The following is an 11,286-nucleotide window of genomic DNA, read 5'->3' on the forward strand; positions in this document are numbered from 1 at the left end:
TTATATATAAAGTCTTTATTTTTATGCACATATTTACCTACAAAATTTACAGAAAATAAAACAACGCAGAATACAGAGAATACCCTCTTAAGACTTCTTAGGAGCAGAGGGTTTTATTGCTATAGTTCGAAGAATAAAACCTGATGCACGTGAAAGCCAGGATGAACACGTTTCATGAAATGGTAGCCTGGTTAAAAAGTTTTTGTCCTATTACTGAATTTACAGCTTTATGTCAAATGAAATTTAAAAGATTGCTCTTGAAATAATTTAAACCTTCTCAAAATCTTCTAATAAACAGGTAAAAGGCACGTCCAGTTTTTAAAATATTTACAGCAACCCCAATACTTTAATTCTAAGTTATATAGTACATGTGGCTAATATGCATACACAGTATGTCAGTAACACTCTCTAGACAGTGAGAATTGTACTCTCGGTGGTGGCACCGCCCCCAGTCCTCCGGTGACGGAGCGGATGATCAAGGACACTGTGCAATCCTAGTGCAACGGCACGTTGACCACAGCATAAAATCCCAATTATCTAAAACAATAACCATCAAATTCCCAGACAACACATAATTTATAACTAAACTGGTATTTTCAGAAGCCTCTGGAGTGTTCTTAAAATTATTTCTAAAATATAAAGTAAATTTAGCATTAAATGAAAACAATGAATAGGAAAATATCTCCCCATAGTGGCTGAAGTTCACTATCTGGTTTAACAAAAATTGTTTCTCAAAACATCTGTGATTTCTTGCAACATAATGAAGACGAGTTTTCCTCAGTCCAAGCCCAACTCGGCGGTTTCCCGCATTCTGACTGAGAGGAGTGGAAGGACAGGCACCGCTACACTCACAGTAGGTTTTAAAGAGCCATGGAGCCGGCAAGCTGGCGTTCCTGAAATACTGGTGCAGGAGAACCAAGTCCACATGACGCTCTCCTCTTTGACATTGGCATTGATTTGCTATTTACAGTAGTTTGCAAAAATACATTATAAAAACTGGATGAGGTTCTGTTTCTAAGTTTAACTTAGTAACATACACACATACTTCACCTGCAACGCCCGCCGCAGGATCTGAAGTACTAAAGTGACACTAATACTGATACGCAAACAGCCCGTGGTACCAGCGCTGCTCCTGGGAGTCCCACCGTCAAGCTCTCCGGGTAAATATTGCACACGTCCTGTCGGCTGTCGCCCTGACCGTCCACATCCAACGGCACGGGAACCCTGATGGCTCTGTGCCGCTTCTCCGAAGAAAGGCTGCTGTAGGTCCTGGCACAGTGACTGCGGACTGTCACTGAACATGAGGCCTGGGTTTCAGAATCAGTTTTCCTGTCTGTAACAGTAAAAAATTAAGTTTTTAAATACACAGTTCTGTTAAAAAACACCACCGTTTATCTATAAACCTCAAAGGGCCCTTGAAGGGTATTAGAACACCTCTCTATATTTAGTCAAGATTAAGCAATGAAATTATCTTTCAAAGTTTTCTCTGCGTGGCGCTTTCTTCCAAAGTCTTTATTACTTTAAAACACACATGTACAATCTCTATTTGATGTATTCCCTGTTCACTTAAAAATCAGCCAATCAACTGGATAAAATTAGTGTAATTGGACTAATTTATGTGCTTTACCACAGTGCATAAAGTATGAATAAAACGATGTACCTGACAAAAGCATTTCTTTTTCCGGCAGTAAATTTTACTTTTTATTAATTTTTTCAAAGTTGAACCGAACTTTTATTTTCCCGACAGTAAACTTTAATTCCCTCAAGTTACAATGTTAACCAATGGCTGGAATGTGAGAAGAGATGCATCATGATTTTGCATCAAGAAAAATTAAACTGTCAGTTCTACCAATTAAATGGTAAGACACCGCTGATTGAATACATATCAATTTCAGAGGCTGAAATAGTTAAAAAGTCTTAGAATCAATGCGATAAGGAATATTCCCACTATTAATTCCATGGAGACAATTACTGTTAATGCTCGCTTAACTTAAGCAAAAACAGAGTCCTTTCACGTCCGTACTTTTCAAATGAAGAAAATACTTACATCATCACAAGACATGTTGTATTCTGCCAATATAGTTCGACACCGCGCGGCGATACTGAAAAACGTGGTTAAAGGAAAACCCGTCATTTATAAGAGGCGTTAACGACGCCCCACTTGCCGAGAAGGCGCCTCATCTTCGTTCCAAGCAAACTCAGCGTGTAAAGGATACATGGAGGGAGCGACGACTCTCTTGTGAATCCCAGCAAAGAACAGGCCTATCAGAGTGATGCAGCTGATGGTGAAGAACGGGTGATTCCACAAGGACGTGAGGAAGGACACCTGGAAAGAAGGGTTTGCCACAGGAAAATGTTAAAAATCTCCAACAACACAGATTCCGTCCTACCTCTCCACTCATGCATACACACATGGAACATCTTAATCATCTAAGATACGGGCATTTGAAGACTTCCAATAATGCCAGTTCTCTGTATTGCTATGCAATAAAAATGAAAACACGTATGTTTTATATCTTCAATGCAGCAAGACAATATAGTAATATTCCCTCCACTCATTCCAAATACCCGAACCACTACAATCTATTCCTGTGATGAAAAGCCACCCTCCCACAACTATCTACTGAGCCCGCAGGGCGAGGCTGGTGAAAAGCACACAGGCTTACGTCCCCTGAGAGGGACACGGGGCTGTGCAGGGCTTCCCAACATCTGAGGCAGCTCGTGCTCCACCACACGAGTCTTGTGGAGTGAAGAGGACTTGATCTCAATGAAAACACAAGTCACACAGGCCAAAACCGGTTTGGCTCAGTGGATAGAGCGTCGGCCTGTGGACTGAAGGGTCCCGGGTTCGATTCCGGTCAAGGGCATGTACTTGGGTTGTGGGCACATCCCCAGTGGGAGATGTGCAGGAGGCAGCTGACCGATGTTTCTCTCTCATCGATGTTTCTAACTCTCTATCTCTCTCCCTTCCTCTCTGTAAAAAATCAATTAAAAAATATATATTTAAAAAAAACACACACAAAAAAACACAAGTCACACGTGATCTAGTTAAAAAGTTCCCTGATGCCGAACCGGTTTGGCTCAGTGGATAGAGCGTCGGCCTGCGGACTGAAAGGTCCCAGGTTCGATTCCCGGTCAAGGGCATGTACCTTGGTTGCGAGCACATCCCCAGTAGGGGGCGTGCAGGAGGCAGCTGATCGATGTTTCTCTCTCATCGATGTTTCTAACTCTCTATTCCTCTCCCTTCTTCTCTGTGAAAAATCAATAAAATATATTTAAAAAAAAAAAAAAAGTTCCCTGTTAAACAGCTTCCTCAGGACTTGGGCAGACTGTGCCGTGCGCAGCCTGGCCCCGTGGAATTGCGTCCTGCCGCACGGGCACATATGCTGCCCTCTTCCTCTCGCCTCTCCACCCGGCTAACCCTGCACATCCTCTATACTCAACTCCAGCCTCCCCTTCCTCCCCGCAGCAGCGATGCGTTTGCTTTTGAAGCCACTGAGATTCCGATGGCCACGGGACCCTCCAGCAGGAAAAACAACGGGCAGCTAGCTCCCCGTAAGGAAGCAGAGTTCAGGAGAAAAAAGGGGGAGTCAGATCTGGATCCTCAGTCGATAGCAGAAAACAGGACCACCCACAACATTAAGACCATGTGGAGGGGCAGGCGTCCAGGAGCCACGTTCGGAAAACAAGCAGGCACTGAAACCAGACTCCTGGGGGAGCAGACGGAAGGAGAAAAGCCCAATATTGGGTCTGGCAACAGAAATCAAGTGGACCAGGAAGTAAGGGGGAGCGAGGGAATCCAGCTCAGGGCCTCTGCGCCCCCGGCACACCACGAGGTGCGCACCCGTTTCAGGACAAAGACTGAACTTATGAAAGCACCTGGCAGACGGCCTAGCCCGGTCCCGGTTAAATAAACTCGTCAAACGAAGCAACGAGAGGCTGGGAACGTCAGGGCGAAGCTCCCAGAAGGATGAGCTCCTGAAGAAAGATCGCTATTCCAGAGGCCTGTCTTCTCCAAACCTGAGGACAGCGAATCCCACGGGCCAGCGGCTTTATGTGCCTGCGCAGTCAGCACAGTTTTGTGCTTTCACTTTAAGGAGACCAGCCGGTGCCAGCCTGCTCTCCTCCGTGGCCACAGCCGACCGCCTCCAAGCAGCAGCGTCCTTAGATCCGGGGCCCGTGTTTCCCGGCTTGCCAGGTCCCTCTCCCGCGTCCCTCCAGCTGGCCACTGGCTTTGCGTCTGCATCTCGGGCCACAGACACAATTGCTATTGAAAAGGCTTGTCAGGTTGGAGCTTATTAAATACTAAAATATACAGAGCCAACCCTTAGGCTAATCCTCACATTCTCACCTAATTTAGAAAATCATATTAACTACAGAGTTTTGGGCCTATTTCAAATTACATTTAATTCTGTGTTTTATTAAGATCTCAACTAGCTGAAAATCAGCTTGTATTTTTCCCAATTAGAAGTCAGCTTCATTTCCCAGGACAGACCTTTTTCAATCTTCTTGCAGCTTCCTTCCCTCTTCCCCTACAGATGAGTACCAAGTGCAGCCTTAAGATCGGGCTTTTATAAATGAACACACAGGAGAGTTTCCGTTCTGCCACAAAAGCCCTCTATTAACATAAAATTCCATCACCAACCTCCCCTGCTTATTACAACCCCCCCCAGTGGATCCAGGCAGGAGACTACCTGCTAAGGAGCCCCGGCTGCCTGCGCTGCCACGCAGCCTGCTGACAAGCCTTACTAGCAGGCTCTTCTCCTGTATGAAAGGTCATAAATACAGCTACTGAAATGGGCGACCTAATTCCAGTTTATAATGGGGAAGTGGGATTAAGATTTGTGAAAATTATAAATTTTTACATAAACAACGTTTTTACATAAATTTAAATAAATTTACATTATCACATAAATAAAGCTGCAAGGGGGGGGGGGGTGCGACTTCATTGATAAATTGGAGACGACTGCTTCTCTAATAAAAAAGCCCGAGCTGGAAATGAAGAGCCAGGTTAGTAGAAAGAGGCAGAATGTGAGAGGCACGCTGCCAGCTTCCATCAAAGGACGCTTCGAGGAATAACATTATGAACCCTGTTATTGCATTGGTAGAGGGATACTCCCGGCAGTGCCCAACGGGAGCTCTCTCAGTGTCTCCTATATTAAACTTCAGGCAGGAAATTTTTTTGGAGACAAACACTAAGGAAATAAACGCTTTGCTAGCTAAGAAACCTATACGTATATCTTCCCAGACAATGAAAACCGTGGAACTGGCTGTGACCTTATTGATTGGGTGCCTCCGAGGCTAATCTGTAACTCAATTCTGGAAACTGTGCTGGTGCACATGGCTACACTGTCAGTGACCTGGGATCCTTCCTGGTTTTGTCCTCCAAGTCGAATTAATTTCTAGTCTTGACTTTTTATTACATTTATATTGTGCTATTTTATCACTTGCTTCCTACCAGGCCGCCTCCATGCTGTCTGGGGTGAGGAAAGGTATTAACAAAGGGAGCTCATAGGAGAAAATGTTGTTTTGTAATTTGTGAGAGCTGGACCCGAGGACACTAACTGAAGCAGAACGAAGACTATGTTATAAACCCAGGGACATAAAAACAGGGACAGATGAGACACGGAAAGCTGCACGCAAGTTCAGAAATGAGTGAGGAGTAGTCACAGTGGAGTTATATTTCTTAGGCCTTTTCCCCTGTAAAGATACGGAATTCACAATAGCCAGCCTGAGGTTTTCTGCAGCACATTAATGTAAGGCATGTTTTTAACATGATGATTAATTATCTCTGTTAGTAGTAACAGGCAGCAGCATCTAACACTTTCAATGAACAAAGCACTGTTATAGCCAGTATCGCATTTAATGTATTAAAGATTTTAAATCAAAACTTCTACCTTTTGTGTCTCGGGGTCTATTAACCAGTTCCAGGCACCAGTAGCCGTACAGACAGATACCACTATAAGAAGCACTGATGAGAGATAAACACAAAATTAGTAAGGAATGAGCTCTGAGCAGGTGACACTGCTGTCAATGACAGCAAAGGCAGCGCGCGTGAGGAAACGGCATCGGGGGCTTGCATGAACCCGAGGAATTCTACACCTGTGGCCTGCGTTACTGCGGATAACGCTGTTCCCCTCGTTACTTTAGTCAGACGTATGAAAGTTAATGAAATTAAAGCAATAAAACAAGCTGGTAAAACTTTAAGATTCTACATTATAACTGCCAGTGTTTTGTACTGATTTTGCAAATTCAAATAAAAAGCAAAACAAAACCCCTCTCATTTTCCAATGTAACCAAACAGACAAAGCCCCCTTTATGAATGCACCATGAATTCCCACTAAAGGGTTTGCCTTGCAGACCACGGCTGTTTCATTAAACAAAGGTCAGTGTGACTCAGTATGTACGGAGCACCCGAATCAGGATCGGATGTTCTTTAAGGGACTCAAAGGAAGGTGGGGGTAGAAATGACTGATAGTAAGTCTTAGATAAGGTTTCTCTCTCCCCACTTTGCTGAATTTTTTTTTAAACGTTCTAAATAAATCATAAGTAAAACTTAGTAAGTGGCATTACTGAAAAATAATAAAAAGGCACCAAGGCCTAGTTAATATTCTGATCAATAGTTACTGACTTCCAGCTGGTACACACAGTTTTAAAATGTAGAGCTCAAGCTTCAGAGAGCAATGGAAATATATTAAATCCTTAATTGTCTAGAAGTCCTGGCAATTTATTTTAAGAAGAGGCAAGTCACAGAAAAACAATCTCATTTTAAGTATTTAATGACAATCAAAATTTCAAAATTAGTTCTCAGCTCAGAACGGATTAAGTTCAATATCCTATAATTCTATTTCCAATAAGAAATATACTCCAGTACAGTTTTATTGTAAATAAGCCAAGTAGGGGATGCTCAGACACCTACTTTTATACACACACATTAGCCATGCTGTCACTTACAGGTAAGCACTGAGACCACAACCAGGGGAGGTAAAGTATGGTCACTGTGCTGCATTTTATAAGCGAGGGCAGCGTCACATATATTTTAAAAGATTCTCAAGTAGCAGTGAAACAAGGTTTGGAGGGTAATCCTAAATAAACCAGAGAACCGGAAAAAATCACTATTTGTGAATTCTGACCAATGAGAATTCTCAGGGCATAGGATTAAAACTTGCAAACAGATGTAATAAAAACTACATGAGAAATCTTGACCTGAGAGGCCTGTACCTTCACTACTTTTGGCCCCACTACCGAGTGACACTCGAAGCCCAGCACGTCCCTGATGGGTGCCGTACTTCTTTCTTGGCAGGAATCAGGTTCAACAATAAACCTCCAAGAAATTAAGACTGGCCCCAACGTAAGTCAGCAAAGCGTTCTGTTTGCCGCCGTCATCATTTGTACATTTGCCCGTATGTGCTTATGTTTCCACTGGGCAGTAACCTCAATTCTTTCTAATCATATTTTGCAATATTCATAATATTTGTGAATAGACAGTAAAAATGTGAATTTTTTTTTCTAGGTTAGGCTCTTAAGCAGCATAACCATGCTGTCAAAACCAACGAATTTCATAACCTTTGCAAGTACAGAGTGGGGCAAAAGTAGGTTTACAGTTGTTCTTATGGAAAATAATCTACATAATAAAACCCTAAGTGACCATTATGGCGGAGCGACCAGAACCACCAGAACAACTGGTTGCTATGATGCGCATTGACCACTAGGGGGCAGGCGCTCAACGCAGGAGCTGCCCCCTGGTGGTCAGTGTGCTTCCACAGGGGGAGCACCGCTCAGCCAGTAGCTGGGCTCACGACTGGTGCGAGCGCCGCGGCGGTGGCGCTCGCATCTAAGGAGCAGCGGGCTGGTGGGCAGTAAGGAGCCAGGGGTCCTGGACTGCAAGAGGGATGTCCAACTGCCAGCAGGGATGTCCTAAGCCGGTAATCAGACATCCCCTGAAGGGTCCTGGACTGCGAGGAGAAAGAAAATTAATACCTGGGTGCATTAGAGGGAAACTACAAAAAATAACAAAGGCAGAGAACATCTTAAAAGTAGTCAGAAGAAAACTGGCAGGCAGACATCCCCCAAGGGGTCCCGGACTACAGGCCTGAATTTTGTGCACCAGGCCTCTAGCAAAATAATAATACAAGAATAAACTGTTTTGCACTCACAACTGTAAACCTATTTTGCCCCACTCTATATATGATAATTTGTTTTTTCCTTAACAAAACTTTATTCCAATCATTTGCAGGTAAATTGTAAAACTGCTAAACAGGCTACTAAGAATTTTACCATATGTGTTGTCTATCAAATTTGTAATATTTGTTCAATAAAAAAATAAAAGTATGCCTATTTTAATGGGAAAATGAAAATTCAACCACAAGGATTGTTCTTCAGCCTGGGTGGTCTGGCTTAATTGTTGAGTGTTGACCTATGAACCAAGAGGTCACAGTTCGATGCCGGGTCAGGGCATATGCCCCAGTTTCAGGCTCAATCCCCAATAGGGGGGCATGCAGGAGGCAGCCAATCAATGATTCTCTCCCATTCCTCTCTCCCTCTCCTCTCTTCTCTGAAATCAATAAAAAATAGATTTTTTTAAATGTTAAAAAAAAAAAAAAGATTATTCTTCGGGGTGGCCAGTTCCCTTTCTTAAAAATTTCTTTACAGTGCATTGTTTACGATGCTAAATACATTTAGAAACTGTGGAAACAAAAGGAAACACCTATGGTTCAGTAAAGCCAGTGTTTTTGTTACTCAAGCTTTACATAAAAGTAGATCACTGCGAGGCAGGGAGAAAAGTACCCACTGTCAGTCCATTTCCCCTTTAAAAAAAACAAAAGCACCCGGCACTTACTTCTCCAGCGCCCAGTGGCAGGTTGCAAGCAATGAATGTATTCCGTGAGTCGCCTCTCGAAAGCCTTGAGATCTAGGCAGAGAGATTGCCGTCCCCGTTAGCTCCTCCTGCTGGTGCGGGTCCCGGAGGTGAGGGATGGATGCTGCACCCCAACTCACAGGCATGGCTGCACCGCCTGCTCCCTTTCCTACCGCGGCTCTAAGCGCCTGACCAACACATCCCGTCTCCTTAGCTGCAATGTCACACCTAAGGGCACGGGCTGGTTCACGCTCAGAAGCTTCGGGAAATGGTGTGTGGGGCAGCCTCCACCGGGGCCAGAGGCTAGGAGCTTGGGGGGTGCAAATGGAAGCGTCAAAACCCGGTGGCGTTCTGATTCTGCTGGAGCCGCGGACTCCCATCAGACGGAAGGACCTCGTCCCCCCCGCACCCAGGTCTCCCCCATCTCCCGGGGACGCGGGCACCCGATCCCGAGGGCTCGCCCCGCCGTCTAACCAACGGCCAAGCCTCTGCGACTTGGAACCCGCTAACGGGGCTCAGTACTGACGGGGCGCCCGCTACCTACAGGCGGTGTCCAGGTCGAGGACAAGGGCATCGGAAACCACCCAGGGCGCAGGCAGCCCCCTCCCCTCCCGCCCTCGCTCCCTCCGAACGCGGGGAGAGGGGACCTCGGCTCCACCGACGCCCGGACGCCTTCTCGAGCCGGGGGGCGTCCAAGGTGCCCCCGCGAATGAGCAGGGTGGGGGGTGGGGGGAGGTGTCGCTCCCACGATCGCGCTTCTTAAACTTTTTTATAAAGGAAACCGAGAGGCAACCCCTGACCCCGGCAGTTACCAGAAACCACGGCAGGAATTGGGGGTCCAAACCCACGGGGTTTTGGGAAGTAAAATGCAGGTAAAGGAACGAGGGGTACAACCCACGGGGTTTCCAAAATAAAGATGGAGTGAGGGTTCCATCCCACGGGGTTTTGGGAGTAAAATGCAGGTAAAGGAACGAGGGGTACAACCCACGGGGTTTTCGAAATCAAGGGCCCAGGGTTACGCCTCCCGGGCTTATCGGAATAAAGCGAGTGGACTCGCAAACCGAAGTGCGAACGTCCACCAATGAATTAGAAACAGCCCCGCACGGGAGCTCGGGTGGAAACCGGGCCCGGGGGCAGCGGCCGCAACGCCCCCCAGCGGCCGCACGCGCCCCCCGCGTCCGTCCGGGTCCCGCAGCCCCTCGGCCCCCAGGCCGGGCCCTCGCGCCCCCCGAGCTCCGGACCGCGTCCGGCCACCCCACGCGGCCTCCTCTCCCCAGGGCGGGGTCCCCGCGGCTACAGCCCCTCCGAAGCCCCGCCGGCTTCCGGGGCGAGCCCGGGCCGCGTCCGGGCGGCCCGTACCTTCCGCCTGCTCCAGCGAGTTCATGTCGGCCGGCAGCTCCGGTCACGGACGCGCTCCCGCCCGCATCGCAGCTCCGCGGCCCCGCCCGGCCCGCGACACCGACTCCCACCTCTAACCGCTCCTCCCGGCCCCTCCTCGTCGCCCCGCCCCTTACCTAGACCCGCTGCGCTCATAGGGCAGCTCTGTCCCACCTCATAACTAAGACGGATTCCTATTGGCTAACTCCCGCCCGGGCCTCGGGGCCCGGGGTTGGACGGTCAGCCGGAGGGGCCAAGAACGGCCGGCGTCCGGGCTGGTGTGACGCTAGCGCCGCCTCCTGCCCCGGGGAGGAACTGCAGCCTGACCCAGCCGGTTCTTAGGTTCTTCCTTTCTAGTTTGCAGCTTGATTCTTTCATTCCTGAAATATTTATTGAGCGCCCACTACCTTCCAGGCAGTGTTCCGGTCGTTGACAAGGGCATCAGAAATCAACGAGCTTGCCCTCCCGCTAGGACGCATGGGGAAATAGGTTCAGAACTAACTAGAACCCCAAATAATGGGAATAGTACCTCTTTCCTAGATAGCCAACCACGTAAGCAAACATTTCTCCCTTGATTACTTTTTTCTCACGACCACTTTCATAAATCATACAGAAGGCAAACAAAGCACCACAATGCCTAAAACTCTAAAAAAAAAATCTGTGCAACTCGACTACACTTATATTTGATTTAAATGCTCTCCTGTTTGCCTGGCCCGTGTGGCCCGATGGGATGTGGCTCCAAGTTTGAGCGGTGACCTATGAACCAGGAGGTCAGGGTTCAATTCCCCGTCAGGGCACATGGCCGGGTTGCAGGCTCGATCCCCAGTGTAGGGCGTGCAGGAGGCAGCCAATCAATGATTCTCATCATTGATGTTTCTCTCTCTCCTTCTCCCTTGCCCTCTGAAATCAATATCAATATATATATATATTTTAAATGCTCTCCTGCTCATTTCCTCGTGGTCATTCATTCATTCTAGAACTATTGACTGCATGATGCTGCCAGGCACTGGATCAGGGATATGAGCGAGACAGACAAGATCCCTGTCCTGGAA

The 11,286-nt window shown here is 47.0% G+C and overlaps 1 protein-coding gene across 1 annotated transcript; it reads right to left on the reverse strand.

The window, feature by feature from the left end:
• On the reverse strand, positions 1-10,327 carry CNEP1R1 (CTD nuclear envelope phosphatase 1 regulatory subunit 1). The gene is made up of 6 exons (XM_070398106.1): positions 10,217-10,327; positions 8,840-8,911; positions 5,898-5,971; positions 2,217-2,326; positions 2,048-2,102; positions 1-1,333 (listed from the first exon to the last, which is right to left on the reverse strand). Exons 1-6 carry the CDS (start codon positions 10,239-10,241, stop codon positions 1,292-1,294), a joined length of 378 nt encoding a protein of 125 aa, XP_070254207.1. The 5' UTR covers positions 10,242-10,327; the 3' UTR covers positions 1-1,291.
• Positions 10,328-11,286: the final 959 nt, after the last annotated feature.

Source organism: Myotis yumanensis, unplaced genomic scaffold (assembly GCF_028538775.1).
Source record: "Myotis yumanensis isolate MYYU_CA2020_CCGP unplaced genomic scaffold, mMyoYum1.0.hap1 SCAF_18, whole genome shotgun sequence".
NCBI lineage: Eukaryota > Metazoa > Chordata > Mammalia > Chiroptera > Vespertilionidae > Myotis > Myotis yumanensis.